The sequence below is a fragment of the Gigantopelta aegis genome, chromosome 11 (assembly GCF_016097555.1).
Source record: "Gigantopelta aegis isolate Gae_Host chromosome 11, Gae_host_genome, whole genome shotgun sequence".
NCBI classification, from domain to species: Eukaryota; Metazoa; Mollusca; class Gastropoda; order Neomphalida; family Peltospiridae; genus Gigantopelta; species Gigantopelta aegis.
Window position 1 is genome coordinate 24,213,323 of NC_054709.1, and position 23,176 is coordinate 24,236,498.

The window sequence follows — 23,176 nt, forward strand, 5'->3', positions numbered from 1 at the left end:
TCGCCTTGCCAGTCCATGCTCTAACATCCGCATCTGTGCCACCCTGCATGTCAACAACACTACCCAGGTAGATGAAGGTCTCTACCTCTTCAAGTGCATTCCCTTCCAGTGTGACTGGCTCAGTGCTGGCTGTGTTTACCGTGAGGACCTTTGTTTTTCCTTTATGTATGTTAAGCCCCACTCGTGAAGAGATGGCTGCCAGTTCAGTGATCTTCTCCTGCACCTGCTGGTGGATGTGGGACAGCAGTGCCAATTTTATTCTTTAGAATATCCAACATTTTTATGGTCATCCCGGTACTTGTAATACCCCAAACTACATAATTCTAAAAATGTACGTTACTCTGAGAAGTAATGGTTATGGGAGCGGTCGGTCATCGGATCGATCCTTCTCAGTAGACCCATTTGCCATTTGGGCTATTTTCCGTTCCAACCAGTCGTCCACAACTGGTTCATCAAAGGCTGTGGTATGTGCTGTCCTGTCTGTGGGAAAGTGCATATAAAAGACCCCTTGCTGCTTATCAGAAAGAGTAGCCTATGTGGCGGCAGCGGATTTTCTCTAAAGACATATTTCATAATGACCATATGTTTGACGTCCAATAGCCGATGATAAGATAAAAATCAATGTGCTCTAGAGGCGCCGTTAAACAAAACAAAATTTTTTTTTAATGGTTATGGTGACAAGTTCCAGTCTATTTTTAAGGGTATTTCCCCGTTTCACCGTCACAGATTCTTATTTCACTGTTTGTAACTTTAACTAGTTTTGTTATAGGTTTGAAGATTAACTAAGTGTAGTGTAGTGTCCACTTCCACGGTTACAACTAGGGTTTGCAAATTTAAAACCTCATGTAAAAACAACCTACAAGTTAGCTGTACGTGACAAATTGTTTTTGTATTGATCAATAACAAATGATGATGTACTGGTTTTAAAACCTCACGTAAAAACAACCTACAGGTTACCTATACGTGACAAATTGTTTTTGTATTGATCAATAACAAATGATGATGTACTGGTTTTAAAACCTCACGTAAAAACAACCTACAGGTTACCTGTACGTGACAAATTGTTTTCGTATTGATCAATAACAAATGATGATGTACTGGTTTTAAAACCTCATGTAAAAACCACCTACAGGTTACCTGTACGTGACAAATTGTTTTCGTATTGATCAATAACAAATGATGATGTACTGGTTTTAAAACCTCACGTAAAAACCACCTACAGGTTACCTGTACGTGACAAATTGTTTTCGTATTGATCAATAACAAATGATGATGTACTGGTTTTAAAACCTCACTTTTGTAACTTATTTCAACCCTTTAATGCCCGTGACAAAACTAGCATGAATTCAGATAAAATATTGCTTTGTGAATAAACATAGCATCATTTAAAAACACGTTTGAGTATATTTGAAATAAATATTTATTTTTAATTTGTTTTTAAGGCTGTACTCAGGCTGTACTCATAGGAGTACAAAAGTAATTATTACATCACATTTAAAAAAATATTTGTTGCAATCAGAGAAAAAACATATCAAATTCATTTAACACACCATTAGAACAATGTAGCAGATCTATGAGTGCAGAGAAAAGACTACAAAATAAACATGTTGCCATAGGTGCCTATTGTACTCAAATGAGTACACATTTAAATGTTTGGCTCTGTTCAATATAAGTTTAATCATTCAAGTAAATTGTACTCATTTTGAGGATATTAGACATATATGGACATTCTCAGTACTTATTCATTAGAAATATTTCATTTTTGCAAATAGTGTTTTTGCTTATAAAGTATGCACTCATTTGAGTACGCTGGGCTTTAAAGGGTTAAAGCCTCACTTTGATGTAGTAGTCCGTGTTTTTGGGTATAGCGCAATGGAATTGAATGCAACCACAATCTGTATGAGGGACCTCTCCCAGAAAGAAAAATGGGTTAAGTTTAGGGTTAGGGTTAAGAAAATCATACAGTAATGATAAGAGTAATTAATTTTGTCAAAAGGTTAACTTTAAAAAAAAAAAATAAAAAAAAAAATTGGGTATGGCGCCATAACCATTTTACCCTCTGGCAGAAACCCTGCTAGTTTTAAAACCTTACTTCTACATGTATTAGTTTTAAAACCTCTTTTTGTATCTCATTTTAAAACCGCTACTTTGATGAACTAGTTTTAATACCTTAATCCTTTTGGCTCCAAATAAAAACAGCTGACCATATGATTGTAGTGTATTTATTGTGATCAGAATAAAAACAGCTACTATATGATTGTAATGTATTTATTGTGATCAGAATAAAAACAGCTGACTATATGATTATAGTGTATTTATTGTGATGAGAATAAAAACAGCTACTATATGACTGTAGTGTATTTATTGTGATGAGCATAAAAACAGCTGACTATATGATTGTAGTGTATTTATTGTGATGAGAATAAAAACAGCTGACTATATGATTGTAGTGTATTTATTATGATGAGAATAAAAACAGCTACTATATGATTGTTATGTGTTTATTATGCTGAGAACAAAAACAGCTGACAATCTGATGTAGTGTATTTATTGTGATGATAACAAAAACAGCTGACTATATGATGTAGTGTATTTATGAAGAGTAAAACTCAGTAGTTGAAAGCGTCACTATAGTCATCGTCACTGTCTAGTAGCAGTAATGTAGTGTATTTATGAAGAGTAAAACTCATTAGTTGAAAGCGTCACTATAGTCATCGTCACTGTCTAGTAGCAGTAATGTAGTGTATTTATAAAGAGTAAAACTCAGTAGTTGAAAGCGTGACTATAGTCATCGTCACTGTCTAGTAGCAGTATTGTAGTGTATTTATGAAGAGTAAAACTCAGTAGTTGAAAGCGTGACTATAGTCATCTTTACTGTCTAGTAGCAGTAATGTAGTGTATTTATGAAGAGTAAAACTCAGTAGTTGAAAGCGTGACTATAGTCATCTTTACTGTCTAGTAGCAGTAATGTAGTGTATTCATGAGGAGTAAAACTCAGTAGTTGAAAGCGTCACTATAGTCATCTTTACTGTCTAGTAGCAGTATTGTAGTGTATTTATGAAGAGTAAAACTCAGTAGTTGAAAGCGTCACTATAGTCATCGTCACTGTCTAGTAGCAGTATTGTAGTGTATTTATGAGTAAAACTCAGTAGTTGAAAGCGTCACTATAGTCGTCTTTACTGTCTAGTAGCAGTAATGTAGTGTATTTATGAGGAGTAAAACTCAGTAGTTGAAAGCGTCACTATAGTCATCATCACTGTCTAGCAGCAGTATTGTAGTGTATTTATGAGGAGTAAAACTCAGTAGTTGAAAGCGTCACTATAGTCATCGTCACTGTCTAGTAGCAGTAATGTAGTGTATTTATGAAGAGTAAAACTCAGTAGTTGAAAGCGTCACTATAGTCGTCTTTACTGTCTAGTAGCAGTAATGTAGTGTATTTATGAAGAGTAAAACTCAGTAGTTGAAAGCGTCACTATAGTCATCGTCACTGTCTAGTAGCAGTATTGTAGTGTATTTATGAAGAGTAAAACTCAGTAGTTGAAAGCGTCACTATAGTCGTCTTTACTGTCTAGTAGCAGTAATGTAGTGTATTTATGAAGAGTAAAACTCAGTAGTTGAAAGCGTCACTATAGTCATCGTCACTGTCTAGTAGCAGTATTGTAGTGTATTTATAAAGAGTAAAACTCAGTAGTTGAAAGTGTCGCTATAGTCATCGTCACTGTCTAGTAGCAGTAATGTAGTGTATTTATAAAGAGTAAAACTCAGTAGTTGAAAGTGTCGCTATAGTCATCGTCACTGTCTAGTAGCAGTAATGTAGTGTATTTATAAAGAGTAAAACTCAGTAGTTGAAAGTGTCGCTATAGTCGTCTTTACTGTCTAGTAGCAGTAATGTAGTTTATTTATAAAGAGTAAAACTCAGTAGTTGAAAGTGTCACTATAGTCGTCTTTACTGTCTAGTAGCAGTAATGTAGTGTATTTATGAAGAGTAAAACTCAGTAGTTGAAAGCGTCACTATAGTCATCGTCACTGTCTAGTAGCAGTATTGTCTCAGCTGTTCCCTCTATGGGCGTTGACCGGCTCGATTCATCAACATCCATCTCAACCCCTCCTTCATCCTGGAATGAAGGAATCAGTTAATGTATGAACTGAGTAAAAGAATGTTTTATGAATGAAGGAACTGAATAAATGTTTGAGTGAGTGAATGAATGAGTGAGTGAATGAGAGTGAAAGAATGAATGAATGAGTGAATGAAAGTGAATGAGTTAGTGAGTGAATGAATGAGTGCATGAGTAAGTGAATGAAAGAAAGTGAGTGAATGAATGAACGATGAGAGTGAATGAATGAGTGAATGAATGAAAGAATGAATGAAAGGCCTCTGAAGATTGTATCATAATAGTTTCGTTTTCACAACACTCGCACAAATCTGGTTTTGCATAATCCATTTTTCATTCAGTATTATATTTATGACATCATTTACATGTAAACTAGTTATCAGGGCTCCAACTTAACGACGGCAATTGGCGGCGTAGAGATATAAATTGCCGTAGGTAGAGATCATCACCGACGGCTCTTTCGGGCCATCGATAAAGCTCCTCAACAATTACAAAATTTATACACCTGTTGTACATTATCTGTCAGTATTTAACATTTGTACATTTGAAATATGTCTACATACAGCAAAATAACCTTTCAGTCATGTTTATTTGCTGCAAAGTTACTTTTAAAACAAATATTGCCACAGTCGGGCTCAAAATTGACGTCGGTGGGCAATTTCATCCATGGCAATTCTTTACAAAATTGCTGTGGGAGACCAATTCATAAGTTTGGGCCCTCAGTAATAACGGGTAACAGAGAACAAACTGCGTTCCTTAAATGTTTAAATGGGTTATCCCTGTTTTCAAAGCTCAAAGGCCTAAATGAAGGAACTGAATAAGTCATTGAATAAATACCATAGCTGATCTTCACAGCCTTTGCAATTAAAAAAAAAAAAGAGGCAAAAATAGTATGTTTTAGCTCAAATAATTTCCCATGACATGTGTTTTATACTAATAGACTCCATCATGTGTGGTCATGTGGGATAGAAAAAGTAAACCTGAGGTGGTGAAAATTTTAACTCGGGACAAGGCTTGCAGAGTCCCAGTGTTGAAATTTGCACCACCGAGGGTTTACTTTTTCTATCCCACATGACCGCATATGGTGGAGTCTTTTTTTTCTTACATACCCATTGGTAAGAACATCATTCATTATTTTTGGTAACACCTACTTCTTAATACATATATGTGCGTTAACATTTCAAAGACAAACAACTGGCTGCTCCTAGGTGATGACCAGATCACCAATGCCATATCATCCAATGAAAAAAGGAACTGTAGAATTGATCATTCCGTGATGTACAAGATAACCTGAAATTGACTTGTCTGTGACGCACAAGTTAACTACATGTGCAAAGGCCGTAAATAGGTTTTCCTTGGAAAAGGCATTTAAATTTATTTTAAAATGGATATGTAAGAAATACAATACAACATTTGAGTCTGTTAGACACCATTTTTCTTACAACTCATTGTTTAAAAACATATCCAACTAGCTTTTGCGCGATAGATATGTTTTTAAACAACTTGAAGTCAGATAAATGGTATCTAACGGCCACTCGTGTAGTATTCTCTATATCATCATCATTATAGAAATGCTTACTGAGTTGTCGGTGGGGTCACACGCCTCGCAGTGCCAGGAATAGCCTGGCTGTTTCGGGGTCTTCTTTGATGGCGGCTTTAAACACTTGAAATGGTAGTGTAGCTGGCATTCATCACACCTGACAAAACAAACCAAACAACGTGAAACAGGTTTATAATATTACAGTGAAAACAGCCCTCTGAAAAATCAAACTTTACGTAAATCATTTGAGCCGTCACATGGGAAAACCTACAACTTGGCAAAAACAAAGTTTTTTTCTTTTTTTGTGGTAAATAATAGATAATAACCTTAAGAAACTAAATTTCAGGTATTTGGGCTCTATCTTAATTATATCTTGTAAAAATACAGCATTAATGACGTCACTTTTTCAACATCAAATTAGACAACGTCAAAATGAAACTTCAACGTTACTACCATATTCTAGGTTACTTCCAGCCCAATTTCAATAAAATCAGTTGATTTGGAATCGGTACTTTTTAAATTATCTCTTTATCCAGTATTTTAAGTGATATATTCTGATGGGGTTTTTTTTATGTTTTTTTTTTTTTTTTTAATGTGCGATATATTCCGGTTTTAAGTATTTTTTTTGCAATAATTCTATATATCCAATACATGAATTTAATACTAATTAATAAATCATAGATGGACATGCAATTTAGCGAACTACAAGATTTCGCACCCGACCCCACTTTATTCAGATTCCTGTATCATCCATAGAGTAATTTCATATTTTGTTGGTGTCGTACTGTCGAACTATATTGGTTCATTCTTCGGTTGTTAGAGGATATGATATCGATCAGTTTGCACACTGGACATCAAAGAAAACAAGTTGTGTATGAAAATGTAACTGAACAAAAACTTCAGTAGCTTACGATAGTTACCGTAACGTAATTTAAAACTATTTTAACAGCCTCTGTGGTGTCCCATACCAGTATTCATTTGTATATTTGATACAAACAATTAAAGTTATATTTTATTCGAGCAATAAAACCACTTTATTTTTATTGTTTCGACCAATCTCCGACTGAGAACAGCATGTCAGCTTTTACTTCCGCGTTTACATGTGATGTGAAACTTTGAGCAGCGTTTACTCGGTTTCTGACGTCATGCTAAGTTGTAGGTTTTCGCGTGTGACGGCTCATTTATGAATTCCACAAAAACTAATTCAGATACCCTCCCCTTTGTTTTTTCCTTGACACATCATGCCAATATCAGCTTAAATTTAATATGTCAATATAAACATACTGGGTCGGGATGTAGCCCAATGGTAAAGCGTTCGCCTGATGCACGGTCGGTTTTGGATCGATCCACGTTGCTGGGCCCATTGGGCTATTTCTTGCTCCAGCCAGTGCACCACGACTGGTATATCAAAGGCCGTGATATAAGTGCTATCCTGTCTGTGGGGAAGTGCATATAAAAAATCCCAAGCTACTAATGGAAAAATGTAGCGGGTTTCCTCTCTAAGACTATATGTCAAAATTATCAAATGTTTGACATCCAATAGCCGATGATTAATAAATCAATGTGCTCTAGTGGTGTAGTTAAACAAAAACTAATGTTATAAACGTGTTGCACAAAAATAAACTTGCGTGAGTAACATGCAAATGAAACCTATTAATCTTCGAATTTTCAGAGCCCCGGTTTCAGCTAAGCGCTCACTTGAGGTGATTGGGGTTTTTTCTATCGTTCCAACCAGTGCACCACAACTGGTCAAAGGCTGTGGTATGTGTTTTCCTGTCTGTGGGAAGGTGCATATAAAAGATCCCTTGCTGCATTAGGAAAAATGTACCGGGTTTCCTCTGATGACTATGTGTCAGAATTACCAAATGTTTGACATCCAATAGCTGATGATTAATTAATCAATGTGCTCTAGTGGTGTCGTTAAACAAAACAAACAGAGAGAGGAGGGTGGGAGATATATATATATTTATTATCCACATAGTTCAAGATATTCAGGGAAATATAACCAGTATGACCCGCGTGTATCATAAAGATATTCAGGGAAATATAACCAGTATGACGCACATCATAAAGATATTCAGGGAAATATAACCAGTATGACGCACATCATAAAGATATTCAGGGAAATATAACCAGTATGACGTACATCATAAAGATATTCAGGGAAATATAACCAGTATGACCCACGTGTGTCATAAAGATATTCAGGGAAATATAACCAGTATGACCCACGTGTGTCATAAAGATATTCAGGGAAATATAACCAGTATGACCCACGTGTGTCATAAAGATATTCAGGGAAATATAACCAGTATGACCCACGCGTCATAAAGATATTCAGGGAAATATAACCAGTATGACCCATGCGTGTCATAAAGATATTCAGGGAAATATAACCAGTATGACCCACGTGTGTCATAAAGATATTCAGGGAAATATAACCAGTATGACCCACGCGTGTTATAAAGATATTCAGGGAAATATAACCAGTATGACCCACGCGTGTTATAAAGATATTCAGGGAAATATAACCAGTATGACCCACGCGTCATAAAGATATTCAGGGAAATATAACCAGTATGACCCATGCGTGTCATAAAGATATTCAGGGAAATATAACCAGTATGACCCACACGTGTTATAAAGATATTCAGGGAAATATAACCAGTATGACCCACGCATGTCATAAAGATATTCAGGGAAATATAACCAGTATGACGCACATCATAAAGATATTCAGGGAAATATAACCAGTATGACCCACGTGTGTCAAAGATATTCAGGGAAATATAACCAGTATGACCCACGTGTGTCATAAAGATATTCAGGGAAATATAACCAGTATGACCCACGTGTGTCATAAAGATATTCAGGGAAATATAACCAGTATGACCCACGTGTGTCATAATGATTTCAGGTGCACAACGAATGACGCAATTCTGTGAAGCGACGTCATAACTTAATGCGGCTTCCTCAGTGTAAACGTTTATCAAAATGACGCCATTTCGGAAAATGACATTGTTTCGTAGTCTTTTCATTGTCTCTTTTTAGTTAAGTTTGAAATGTTCTGACGTGGTCCTAGCTTGTTATTCATGAAAATAGTTTGGATAATCTGGATAATAAAGAAATTTTACGAAACTCGTGTCAGGATTCATTTATTACCCTCGCTCTAGCTCAGTTAATATAATAATCCTGACACTCGTTTTGTAAAATCAGTACGACACACAAGCTCATAAAATAATCTATATATAGGGAGGGAGAGGGCGATAGAAACAGAAATAGTAATATCAAACTCAACACATTTTAATTATGGTTATATGACATCAGAATCCCGCTGTTGCCACTCCATGGGTTACTCTTTTTTTATTAGCAGCAAGGGATCTTTAATTAATCATGCATTAGGCAAATGATTTTCCACCAGCCTCGGTGGTTTGTGGTTAAGCCATCGGCCATTATAAGGCTGAAAGGTACTGGGTTCGCAGCCTGGTACCGGCTCCCACCCAGAGTGAGTTTTAATGACTCAATGGATAGATGTAAGGCCACTACACCCTCTTCGCTCTCACTAACCACTAACAACTAATAACTAACCCAATGTCCTGGACAGACAACTCGGATAGCTGAGGTGTGTGCCCAGGACAGCGTGCTTGAACCTTAATTGGATATAAGCACGGAAATAAGTTGAAATGGGAGTCGATCCTAGAGCGACCGAGCACTTTACCGCTGGGCTACATGCCGCACTTATTCTGAAACGAGTGAGTGAAAGGTGAATGAATAAAATAAAATATCTAACAATGAAATGAAGTCTTGCCCACGTATAAATAAAATTCATCTGGACCTACTTGACAGTGTTTCTGCGTCCCGGCTCACCACATACCACACAGGTTACAGAGCTTCTCACGGGAGAACTCTTGCATATCTTGGACACCGGCTTTTGTCTCGTTACCTGTAGGAACCACAATGTAGAAAACTTATTAAGCATGAAATATAGCAAGTAAAGTTATTAAAAGCAAGAGTAATTGTGGAAGGAACAAAACCATATAAGAAACACTCAAATACACCAACACATACACCACAATATTTGAATGACTAGTTAATATTAAGATCAATATTGAAAAGACTACAGTTAATATTAAGATCAATATTTGAAAGACTACAGTTAATATTAAGATCAATATTTGAAAGACTACAGTTAATATTAAGATCAATATTTGAATGACTATGACATTATAATTTATATATTACTGGTGATGTGATGAGATCTTGTTGCTCAGGAAGCTTTTCTTTGGCAGTCTTTGGTGAAATATATTTCTGACCAACTTTTTCCTTCCCCAATTTAGGGGAAATGGTCATCTGCTTATCCTTGGGTGAAGCGGTTGTTTGTTTCTGTTTTACGGAAGCTGATTTGGACAGTTCCAGTTTCGGTGCAGAAGACTTGGGTTTTGGTTTCCTTGCTTTCAGTTTTCCGCGCTGGTTTCTTTTCACTCTCTGAAAAGAATAAAAATAAACATTGGTTTTAACGGCACTTTAGCAGTGTTTTATCCCTGGTTGTTTTGAAGGGTTACACACACACTCAGGCCACTGATGTTTACTAACTAGTGTGATGACTCACCAACTATATAGATGTGGATTCCAGTGACATAACGCTTGCTGTATGAAGGAAGGAAATGTTTTATTTAACAACGCACTCAACACATTTTATTTACAGTTATATGGCGTCGGACATAAGGACCACAAAGATATTGAGAGAGGAAACCTGCTGTCGCCACTTTTTTGTTTAACAACAAGGGATCTTTTATATAAACCATCCCACAGACAGGATAGTACATACATGTACCACAGCCTTTGTTACACCAGTTGTAGAACACTGGCTGGAACGAGAAAAAGCCCAATGGTCCTACCAATGGGAATCGATCCTAGATTGATCGTGGATCAGGCGAGTGCTGTACCACTGAGCTATGTCCCATCCCCTGCAATATGAATGAATGTTTATACTCCAGCACAAAAAAAAGTGTATCAACTACTGGGTGTCAAACAAAGATAAATATAACAAAAAACAATACTGTATACGCAAATATTTTCGCAGCTAAAATAATTCGCGATCGGGCTTTCATTTGACATTTTTGCGAGAAATTATTTTCGCGACTGTGTCCCCCGATAATAAAATAAAAATTACCCATATTTCATTTGCCAAACTCTTTTCAGTGACGATTTCACGCACATACTTGGACATGTTCACCATGCTGTCAGCGAGACGTCAATGTTGTATGTATGTCTGATAAGACTATTGTCATGTTATCGATGGAACACGCACATGTGATACAGAACATTGAAAAATTCAAATATCATAAGAAATAACTTTTCATTATTGGTGATACTCACAAACTTCCATTTAAGGTTACAAAGAAAACAAACAAAACTGAGATTACGTAACAACAGACTTGCACCCAAATGTGTGTCATTTGGATCAAATCCACATGACCAGGCAGGTTAACAGAATCACGTGACCTTGCGGACCTCTGACTGCTTGATTCTGATATGGGTTGGACGTGTAGAGATAAGACTATATATTAAAAGGTAAATAATATTATAAGTGCGCGTGTAATTAAATTCGCGGTGCTATTAACGTGTTCGCGATTTTCGCGCTATATTTTATTCGCGAACATATTTGCGTATACGGTAATATAATTTGTAAAAAAACACTTTTTCTAACAATATGAAAAATTGGTTTTAAAATCTGTGAATTTTTTTCACAACATAACAAATAATGACAATGAATATAAGGCAAAACAAAATAAATTTCTGGTTTCTGGTCAGCGTGCACATTTTTGACCCTCACGCTTCAACATGGTTTTTTTGGGGGGGTTTCCTGCGGTATGACGTAGATTTTTGCAAAAAGAAATTTTGCTATGGCGTAAAACTGCATGTCATCACACATGAACTAGAATGTGCATTCTGATTCCAGTTATGCGCCTTATTTCGGTATATAATATACTCACATCTTCTGTGCAATCTATGCTTCTGAAACTTTGGTCTGACCAGGGACTGACTTTTTAAAACTTTTTTTGCATAATTGTAATTATTATAATTATGTAGAACAATGTACATTATAAGTGAAATAAATAAATGAACTGATAAAACCACAGCTTCAATGCACTTTCAACACTAGGCAGTTATGACACAACCGGTGCCATTTCGTTCCTGTAATTAAAAATATATACATTTTTTACCAATGACAGTTGACAAACCAAGACGTTCACGTTTGTTTTGTTTAACTATACCACTAGAGCACAATGATTTATAAGTCTTCGGCTATTGGATGTCAAACATTTGGTACAGACAGGATAGCACATATCACAGCCTTTTATATACCAGTTGTGGTGCACTGGCTAGAACGAGAAATAGCCTAATGAGCCCACTGACAGAGATCGATATTAAACCGTCATTTCTTCCCAATCTGGCAACTCCTCCTTTCTTTCAACTTCTTTTGCTGTCCACCTCTACATCTCAGTCCTTGTCTCTCCAACCGCGACAGGTGCTTGTCTCTTGTGGCTATCCATGCCTGTCATTCCCCATCAGCTTTTAGCTGTGGGCTTAGTCTGACCACTGCGGAGAGTTTGTTCCGTTTAACAACACTACTAGAGCACATTGATTAATTAATCATCAGCTGTTGGATGTCAACCATTTGGTAATTCAGAGGAAACCAGCTACATTTTTCCTAATGCAGCAAAGAATCTTTTATATCCACTTTTCGATAAACAGAAAAGCACATACCATGGTTTTTGACCAGTTTGTAATGCACTGGTTGGATCGAGAAAACCCCCAATCAGTTGATAGGGATCCAGAAAGGTGGTTCGATCCTGCAACGCAAGTATCTCAAGCGAGCACTCAATCGACTGAGCTAAATCAGGGTTACAATCAAATGAAATTGCTTTGAAACAGAAGTTGTTGCATGCACAAGTTGCTTTATTTCGAGGCTTGCTATTTACAAGCCAACCAAACATGTTGCTCACCTTGACGGTTTCATATTGATCGGACATAACCAGCTGCTCACCTTGATGGTTTTGTATTGATTGGACATAACCAGCTGTTCACCTGGACAGTTTCGTATTGATCTGACATAACCAGCTGCTCACCTCGACGGTTTCGTACTGGTCGGACATAAACAGCTGCTCACCTCGACGGTTTCGTACTGGTCGGACATAACCAGCTGCTCACCTCGATGGTTTCGTAATGGTCGGACATAACCAGCTGCTCACCTCGATGGTTTCGTACTGGTCAGACATAACCAAATGCTCACCTTGATGGTTTCGTACTGGTCGGACATAACCAACTGCTCACCTTGATGGTTTCATACTGGTCGGACATAACCAGCTGCTCACCTTGACTGTTTCGTACTGGTCGGACATATCATTTCGGTATGGTTCTCTCAGACTGTTTTTCTCCCGCAGTCTTCGTGGGGCATCAACGTCAACATTCGCTTCGTCAATATCTTCATCGCTGCTTGACCGCACACACTGGGAACACTGCCTGAAAAGAAAGGAATGTTCATTAACAACAACCCAGCACATTTTTAATCAGATTGCTATCCATCATGCAACAGCCTATCTGGGACATTTAATCTAAGAGACTGAAAAAAAAAGAAACTGAACAAATAAACGTTCATAATTTAGTTTTTTTTCTCTCTCATGAATACTCAACCAGATTTCTCATCAAGTGGATTACCCCTCCCATACCAATGGACTGGTCCCAGCATCCCTGAAACAAATCAAGTGGTTATAAATCTTTCACTTTGTTTGTGAGCAGGACGTAGCTCAGTGGTAAAGTGGTAACCTGATGGGCGGTTGATTTACAACTGATCCCCATTGGACAATTTCTCGTTCTGGCCAGTGCTCTACAGCTGGTGTAACAAAGGCCGTGATATGTACTATCCTGTCTGTGGAATAATGCTTATAAAAGATCCCTTGCTGCTAATTAATTGAAAAACAGTAGCCTATGAAGAGGCAGCAGCTAGTTTCTTCTCTAGTTATCCCTGTGGTTATTAACCATATGTCTGACGCAATATATAACAGTAATTAAAATGTGTTGAGTGTCATTAAATAAAACTTCCTCTCTTTCTGGCATCCACTTCTGGCCATAATATTATGACTATCTATTCCATCTTTTTTTTCAGACCTAGTAGACTGTAGACTAGTAGCATTATTATTTGACTCGTCTTTCACACATTTCATCTAGCTCTTGAACGGCAACATTAAATAAATAACAGTGAAGTTCTGGCCTTAGCAAGCAACCAGCCAAACTTTGCCATTCAAGCCAGCCAATCGCAGCTGTAGAAGCAATCTGCACACTGAAATTTGTGAAAAACTACTACCCTGAATATTTTAGCCCACATGGGTAATAACTTTTGTATTCTTACCAGCCCATAAGTTTGGCTTTCTTTGTATACTTACAAGCCCATAAGTTTGGTTTTCTTTGTATACTTACCAGCCCATAAGTTTGGTTTTCTTTGTATACTTACCAGCCCATAAGTTTGGTTTTCTTTGTATACTTACCAGCCCATAAGTTTGGTTTTCTTTGTATACTTACCAGCCCATAAGTTTGGTTTTCTTTGTATACTTACCAGCCCATAAGTTTGGTTTTCTTTGGCATTCTTGACAGTGGCGGGTTCAGACAGCCCAGGTGGTAGAACTGTTTGCAGTTGTCGCAGTGAGCTAGCAGATGTTGGTCGGTCGTCTTCTTACAAATACCGCATCTACACAAAACAAAACACTTGTTACAAATACCGCATCTACACAAAACAAAACGATTGTTACAAATACCGCATCTACACAAAACAAAACACTTGTTACAAATACCGCATCTACACAAAACAAAACATTGTCGTTACAAATACTGCATCTACACAAAACAAAACACTTGTTACAAATACCGCATCTACATTAAACAAAACACTTGTTACAAATACCACATCTACATAAAACAATTTTTTTTGTTAAACCCCAAGGAAGATGCAGCGTAGAATGGTAATGTGAAGAGATTTTGTTTGTTTGTTTTGTTTAACAACAACACTAGAGCACATTGATTTATTAATCATCGGCTAATGGATGTCAAACATTTGGTAATTTTTATATAGTCTTAGACAGGAAACCTGCTACATTTTTCCATTAGTAGCAAGGGATCTTTTATAGGCACCATCCCACAGACAGGATAGCACATACCACAGCCTTTGATATACCAGTCGTGGTGCACTGGCTGGAGCAAGAAACAGCCCAATGGGCCCACTGACGGGGATCAATCCCAAACCGACTGCGCATCGAGCGAGCGCTTTACCACTCAGCTACGTCCCGTTCTCTAGTATTCAAATTATTCAAATTGCCAGTCTGTGATATCATTGACTATATTCGCTGATCCGGCCCACCGATGGGGATTGATCCAAGACAAACCACGCATCAGGCGGGCGCTTTACCACTGGGCTACGTCCCGCCCAATCCCCAAGGAAGATGCAACATGAAACGTCTTTTTTTTTTTTTTTTTAAATATTTATTTTCCCCCGTCCATTCTGACCCTGTCAAGGATGCAACATGAAAGGTAACGTGAAGAGAATTCAGTCTTACTGATGGATGATGCCAGGTGGTGACACAGGAACCTGTCTCTTGTTGGGAGATCGGCAAACCCTCGGCTTAAACATATCCGGGTACGTAACTCCCTGTACAAAATAAAAAAACACAAAAAACCGTGAGGATTGGATGAAACTAAATTATGCAAAGTGGAAATATTAATGTAGAAATTTTAAGCTTCAAACTGTAATCCATGTTTTTGAACTAAGGCCAACTAATCAAAACAAAGATAGAAATGTTTTATTTAACGACGCACTCATCACATTTTATTTATGATTATATGGCGTCAGACATATGGTTAAGGACCACACAGATATTGAGAGAGGAAACCCGCTGTCGCCACTTCATGGGCTACTCTTTTCGATTAGCAGCAAGGGTTCTTTTATATGTACCATCCCACAGACAGGGTAGTACATACCATGGCCTTTGATATACCAGTCGTGGTGCACTGGCTGAAACGAGAAATAGCTCAATGGGCCCACCGACGTGGATCGATCCCACACCAGGGCTAAAGATTCTAAACATTTTCACAGAACTTTATCAACAGTGTTACTATATAGAATTCTGTGTCATATGCTACTAATTGTATATGGATTGAAAAAACAACAACCCTTATTACTTATTGGAAAGAATAACAAATTTGTCAGTAACAGTTTATCCAATTTTAAAGCCAAAAAACCCCAAATGCCCCCAACAAAAAACAACAACAAACAAACAAACAAACAAAAAAACCAGTTTTTTTAATTGTTGGTTCCATTTTTTCTTTACAGTCAGTGTTTTTCTTAAGTGTTTTACCAGCCCCAAGTTCAACCAGCAAACGTTTCGCTAACGTTCGCAAACTATTTGACTGGTTTCCAGTGTGGCCAGTTGGTTTACCGTGAACCGCACAAACCAGTCGGGCAAGCGTTTTACCGCTCAGTCTGGCTAATCACAGCCCATTACTTTTCGAAGATTGCTTATTCATAAACAGCGCATGGGATACTTTTCCGATGTATTTTGTGCATTGGTTCAATGTTTGTATGGATATTACTGAAGCATATTTCCACAACCGACAAAAAGATGTACTGATTAAAAGAGCAGATAATTCAAGGTTAGGAATATGATATCAGCGAACTAACATAGAAATGTTTCATATATTACTAAATTTGGGAACACTTAATTATTGTCTATTGTTATTATGTAAGAACTGAACAAACATGTTCCTTTCGGTTCTCTTCGTTGGCAATTTGGTTCATAGAAATGAGCCAACCACCACTTGGCTCCAGGCCAGACTAGTCTCGATAAACCACTATGTTTCGAACATGCACAGATTCTAATGTAGGATATGCTTTTGAAGCCAGTTTAAACTAAAGCTTGATAACCAGACTATTTTTTACTTTATTTTATTTTGTTAATTTGTTAACGTTTTACTCATTGATTATTGAATTTAATAAATTTTTGGAAATATTTCACGCGAATCCAAATAGATTTGGATGTTTTATGCTTGCGCGAATCCGATTTGCGAATATTTTTAGCCCTGCACACCAACCACGCATCGAGCAAACGCTGTACCACTGGGCTACATCTCACCCCCATAGAAATATTGCATGCACCTCTGCAGACAGGGTACAAACCTTCCCACCAACATCGACGAGGTAACTCCACATCTTCTCTCCTTCCTTCTGTAACTTCTGACTGGAGTCTTTCAGTCTGTCGACGTCACTGAACAGCTGCGTGTTAAAAATACAAATCAGACTGATTAACAGATACATTTGTGTAACAACAATAATAGCTATATTACTACTACTACTACTAATTAGTATTATTATTATATTTATTTAAAAAATAATAATAAATAACAATTGTTAATGATAATAAAAATAAAATAAAAATAATAATGACAAGTATTCTAAGTGCACTGTTAAAGCAATACATGTCCCCTATCGGCAAGCAACAAATTTCTGTATCTTGTGAAAAATGGGTAAATTGCTATGAGAGTTAAACTTGATCTGTTACAGTACCGGTACACCCTCCCGCCCCGGAGTCGGTCACTGGCGTAGTCAGAGGCTGAATCCGGGGTGGGCGTGCCTGAACCCTTGTGGATAGGGGCACGTAAAAAGAGTTTCCCAGTTTCCCAGTACCGGTACATGGTAAAGCTACAGACAAAATGTCATCTAAATATCTTCAGGTACTGTACATAAAACAGTCCGGAAGGAAGGAAATGTTCTATTTAATGACGCACTCAACACATTTTATTGACGGTTATATGGCGTCAGACATATGGTTAAGGACCACACAGATATTGAGGGAGGAAACCCGCTGTCGCCACTTCATGGGCTACTCTTTTCCATTAGCAGCAAGGGATCTGTTATATGCACCATCCCACAGACAGGATAGTACATACCACCACATTTGTTTCACCAGTTGTGGAGCACTGGCTGGACTGAGAAATAGCCCAATGGGTCCACCGATAGGGATCGATCCTAGACCGACCATGCATCAAGCGAACTCTATACTACTGGGCTACATCCCGCCACCCCCCCCCCCCCCCAAAAAAAAAACGCAGTCCAGAATTTGTTTTTATATATCTTTTAATACTAGGGCCATACCTAAAAAACAATTTGGTAAATTGCCATGAAAATCAAACTTGTCCTGTAATAGATCATGATAAAGCTATACACACAATTTCAGCTCAATATCTTGAAGCACTGGGGGAAAAAAACAAATCAGGAAGACAAATGTTTCGTATCTCCTAAGTTCAAGGGCCATAACTCTGTAAAAAATTTGTAAATTGCCATAAAAGTTAAACATGATCTTAACAGAATGATAAAGCTATACACCAGATTTCAGCTCAACACTGCAAGGTATTGAGAAGAAAAAAACATCCGGAAAATTAAAAGTGGGATGGACAGATGGCCGGATAGACAGACGGTTGCAGACTAATAACAACTGTTAATAATAATAATAATTTTAATAATAACAATGATCATGTTGTTCACCAAATACAAGTTTAAGAACTTGGTGAATATTTTGACCAGGACAAACTCATTTTGATTCCACAACTTTGTAACAAGAAGTACCGTATACGCAAAAATGTTCACAAATAAAACATACTGCGAAAATCGCGACCATGTTGACAACACCGCAAATTTTAATTACGCGCGACCTTATTTCCGAATTGGTATAATTTTCATGGATACAAAAGACAAGCAGTCAGAGATACCTGTTAAATTTATACCGAGTTTCATATGTACTTTGTCTTTACCGCCAAATTATCCACACGGTCACATGGTTCTGTAAACCTGCATGGTCACGTGGATTTGATCGAAGTGACACACAGTTGGGTGTAAGTCTGTTGTTACGTAATCTCAGTTTTGTTTGTTTTCTTTGTAACCTTGAATGGACATTTGTGGGTACCATCAATAATTAAAAGTTATTTCTTCTGATATTTGCGTTTTTCAATTTTCTGTATCGCATGTGCGTGTTCCATCGATAACATGTCTTATCAGACATACATACAATATTGACGTCTCACTGACAGCTTGGTAACATGTCCAAGTGTGTGCGTGAAATCATCGTTGGAAAGAGTTCGGCAAATGAAATATGGGTAAATTTTATTTTATTATCGGGGAACACAGTCACAAAAATATTTTTCTGAGTTTGCTGCATTGTTAGATGTTTCCGACTAATAAAACTTACATATTAAATATATTTTCTTATTTAGAATATAAGTGTCTGTATATTCAATGTGTTTCTGGTTGTCTTAATATCTGTAAGAAGCCCAAACTGGATTTTGTCTTCAAATAATTTCGTATATGTACAAATTTTTTTATTTTAAAGAATAAAATGAAATTTCACCTAGTACAACTATTAGAACGATCAGAAACACATTTAATATACAGCCACTAATATTTTATGCAGAAAAATACATTTGATATGTAATTACAATCGTTAAAAAGTCTCCGTTAGTCAATAACATCTTAAAACTTGCAGCAAACTCGGGAATGAACCTTTAACAAGTATGTGTAATAAAAAATAATGAACGATGTTCTCAACAGAAAAGAAAAACACCAACCTGGTCATACTGACTGCGTAGAATCTTTTCCTGCTGTTGAAGTTTCTCATTCTGAGAAAGTAAATCTTTTCTCGCCTGTTTCATGTTCTGGATTCTCACATTTCGATCTAACAAAACAAACAAACATGTAACACACCATCCTGGGAAGTAGCATTTTACTTTCTAAAGCAAATCTGTAACAAATTAAAGACAGCTAAACATTTCTAAAAGCAATCTAAAGATAGCATAAAGCTGAATGTCATATTTTGGGAACTAGAGTCAGTGACATTAAAATAAGTTTGGTTTATTTAATGACAACACTAGAGCACATTGATTTATTAATCATCAGCTACTGGATGTTAAACATGGTCATTTTGACACAGTCATAGAGAGGAAACCTGCTACATTTTCCCATTAGTAGCAAGGGATCTTTTATATGCACCATCCAACAATCAGGATAGCACATACCATGGCCGTTGATATGCCAGTCGTAGTGCACTGGCTGGAACGAGAAATAGCCCAATGGGCCCACCGATGGGGATCGATACTAGACCATCTGCGCATCATGTGTGTGCATTACCCACAGTGACATTAAATGAAGAGTTTTGTAGGATGTTATAAATTGTACCTCACCTAAGTAATACCCAATGAATTCTTGTGAAAAGGCTACGGTAGGAGCATGAGATTTTTTTCTTGGTTCCTGTTTTTCTTGACCGGTGTTTTGAACCTGAAAAAGCAATAAGAAGCAAACTGAATAAAATTATTAAAATTTGTAAACTGCTAAAATTCAAAGAGTGTGAACTTTATAAATTATAAGACCACATCTTATAAAGTTAAAGTTTGTTTCATTTAACACCACCACTAGAGCACATTAATTTATATATTGGATGTCAAACATTTGGTATTCTTTGACAGTCTTACAGAGGAAACCAGCTACATTTTTCCATTAGTAGCAAGGGATCTTTTATATGCACCATCCCACAGACAGGATATACATGTACCAGTCGTGGTGCACTGGCAAGGACGATAAATAGCCCAATGACGGGGATCAATCCTAGTCACTGTGGCAATCTGATGTCATTTTGACATTTGGCTGACACAAAGATAGGAAACCTGTTGCTACATGAGATATTCCTAATGATAAAACAGCAAGGGATCTTTTATGTTCACTTTCCCACAGACAGGACAGAACATACAACAGTGTTTGATGCACCAGTTGTGGAGCAGGGAAAACAGCAACACCATTGAAGGTGATGAATACTTCGACCCATCATCCCTCAGGCAAACTCTCTACCGGTGGACTACATCCTACCCCAACTGAAGTGGAAATACTGGTATAAAAGGCAAGGGCACATGTTGATTTCCAGAAAAATACTGGTATAAAAGGCAAGGGCACATGTTGATTTCCGGAAAAATACTGGTATAAAAGGCAAGGGCACATGTTGATTTCCAGAAAAATACTGGTATAAAAGGCAAGGGCCATGTTGATTTCTGGGAAAGGCAAGGACACATGTATTATTATCCCCATTAGTCCAGCTTTCTGGAACATTCTTACCTGTATTATTATCCCCAGTAGTCCAGCTTTCTGGAACATTCTTACCTGTGTTATTATCCCCATTAGTTCAGCTCTCTGTAACATTCTTACCTGTGTTATTATCACCATTAATTAGTTCAGCTTTCTGTAACATTCTTACCTGTGTTATTATCCCCATTAACTAGTTCAGCTTTCTTAACATTCTTACCTGTGTTATTATCCCCATTAACTAGTTCAGCTTTCTTAACATTCTTACCTGTGTTATTATCCTTTTTAACTAGTTCAGCTTTTTTAACATTCTTACCTGTGTTATTATCTCCATTAGTTCAGCTTTCTGTAACATTCTTACCTATGTTACTATCACCATTACCTGTGTTATTATCACCATTAACTAGTTCAGCTTTTTGTAACATTCTTACCTGTGATACTATCCCCATCAGTTGAGCTTTCTTAACATTCTTACCTGTGTTATCATCACCATTAACTAGTTCAGCTTTCTTAACATTCTTACCTGTGTTATTATCCCCATTAGTTCGGCTTTCTGTAACATTCTTACCTGTGTTATCATAACCATTAACTACATGTAGTTCAGCTTTCTTAACATTCTTACCTGAGTTATTATCCCCATTAACTAGTTCACCTTTCTTAACATTCTTACATGTGTTATTATCCCCATTAGTTCGGCTTTCTTTAACATTCTGACCTGTGTTATCATCACCATTAACTAGTTCGGCTTTCTGTAACATTCTTACCTGTGTTATTATCCCCATAAGTTCAGCTTTCTGTAACATTCTTACATGTGTTATTATCCCCATTAGTTCGGCTTTCTTTAACATTCTGACCTGTGTTATCATCACCATTAACTAGTTCGGCTTTCTGTAACATTCTTACCTGTGTTATCATCACCATTAACTAGTTCTGCTTTCTGTAACATTCTTACCTGTGTTATCATCACCATTAACTAGTTCGGCTTTCTGTAACATTCTTACCTGTGTTATCATCACCATTAACTAGTTCTGCTTTCTGTAACATTCTTACCTGTGTTATTATCCCCATAAGTTCAGCTTTCTGTAACATTCTTACCTGTGTTATTATCCCCATAAGTTCAGCTTTCTTAACATTCTTACCTGTGTTATTATCCCCATAAGTTCAGCTTTCTGTAACATTCTTACCTGTGTTATTATCCCCATAAGTTCAGCTTTCTGTAACATTCTTACCTGTGTTATTATCCCCATAAGTTCAGCTTTCTGTAACATTCTTACCTGTGTTATTATCCCCATAAGTTCAGCTTTCTGTAACATTCTTACCTGTGTTATTATCCCCATAAGTTCAGCTTTCTGTAACATTCTTACCTGTGTTATTATCCCCATAAGTTCAGCTTTCTGTAACATTCTTACCTGTGTTATTATCCCCATAAGTTCAGCTTTCTGTAACATTCTTACCTGTGTTATTATCCCCATAAGTTCAGCTTTCTGTAACATTCGTCTTACAACAGATGGACTGGATGTTAGAAAACGAACAAATTTCTGTTTTGGAACTACAAAATAAAATGTGATATACAAAGATTATTACACAAGTGTCTGTTAGATACCATATATGTTAAAAGTTGTTTCAAATGAATCTAACAAGCAGAAGCCAGAAAGAACACAAATGTATGGTATCCTCTCCATCAGGTTTGTGAAAACTAAACTAAAAGATACGTTTTTAACCTTTAGATTACTGGATTAATTTTGGTCAAAAAATATATTGAGTGGGTACTAGTTTATAATTTTTACTCACATATATTCACTTGAATGTGTTACGATTATATGGCGTCAGACATGTGGTTAAGGACCACACATATATTGAGAGAGGAAACCCGCTGTCGACACTTCATGGGCTACTCTTTTCAATTAGAAGCAAGGGATCTTTTATATGCACCATCCCACAGACAGGATAGTACATACCACGGCCTTTGTTACACCAGTTGTGGAGCACTGGCTGGAACGAGAAATAGCCCAATGGGTCCAGCGACGGGGATCGATCCCAGACCGGCCACGCATCAAGCGAAGGCTTTACCACTGGGCTAGGTGCCGCCCCTAAAATGTACGGTATCCTCTGCATCAGGTTTGTGAAAACTAAATTTAAAGATATGTTTTTAAACAACAAGTTGTAAGATAAGTGGAATGTACTGGGCACGAATGTACGGTATCCTCTGCATCAGGTTTGTGAAAACTAAATTTAAAGATATGTTTTTAAACAACAAGTTGTAAGATAAGTGGAATGTACTGGGCACGAATGTATGGTATTCTCACTTACAGATTTATTAAAAGTAAACTTAGAAATCTCTTCCAGATAAAGCTG

At 37.1% G+C, this 23,176-nt stretch overlaps 1 protein-coding gene across 4 annotated transcripts in view; it reads right to left on the minus strand.

Annotated features, from left to right (window-relative positions):
* Positions 1-1,402: 1,402 nt before the first annotated feature.
* Positions 1,403-23,176, minus strand: part of LOC121385254 (PHD finger protein 14-like) — a 63,790-nt gene continuing 42,016 nt past the window's right edge. For 2 of the 4 annotated variants that reach the window (XM_041515856.1, XM_041515857.1), the window contains exons 14-24: positions 22,276-22,370; positions 19,933-20,026; positions 19,321-19,427; positions 16,880-16,975; positions 15,264-15,355; positions 14,270-14,401; positions 13,032-13,179; positions 9,895-10,137; positions 9,492-9,595; positions 5,692-5,809; positions 1,403-4,115 (exon numbers count right to left, since the gene is read on the minus strand). In XM_041515856.1, coding sequence (XP_041371790.1) covers positions 3,993-4,115; positions 5,692-5,809; positions 9,492-9,595; positions 9,895-10,137; positions 13,032-13,179; positions 14,270-14,401; positions 15,264-15,355; positions 16,880-16,975; positions 19,321-19,427; positions 19,933-20,026; positions 22,276-22,370 — 1,352 coding nt within the window. In that variant the 3' untranslated portion in view covers positions 1,403-3,992. The remainder of the gene's footprint in view (positions 4,116-5,691; positions 5,810-9,491; positions 9,596-9,894; positions 10,138-13,031; positions 13,180-14,269; positions 14,402-15,263; positions 15,356-16,879; positions 16,976-19,320; positions 19,428-19,932; positions 20,027-22,275; positions 22,371-23,176) is intronic. The other 2 variants (XM_041515859.1, XM_041515858.1) reach the window with 2 other exon arrangements.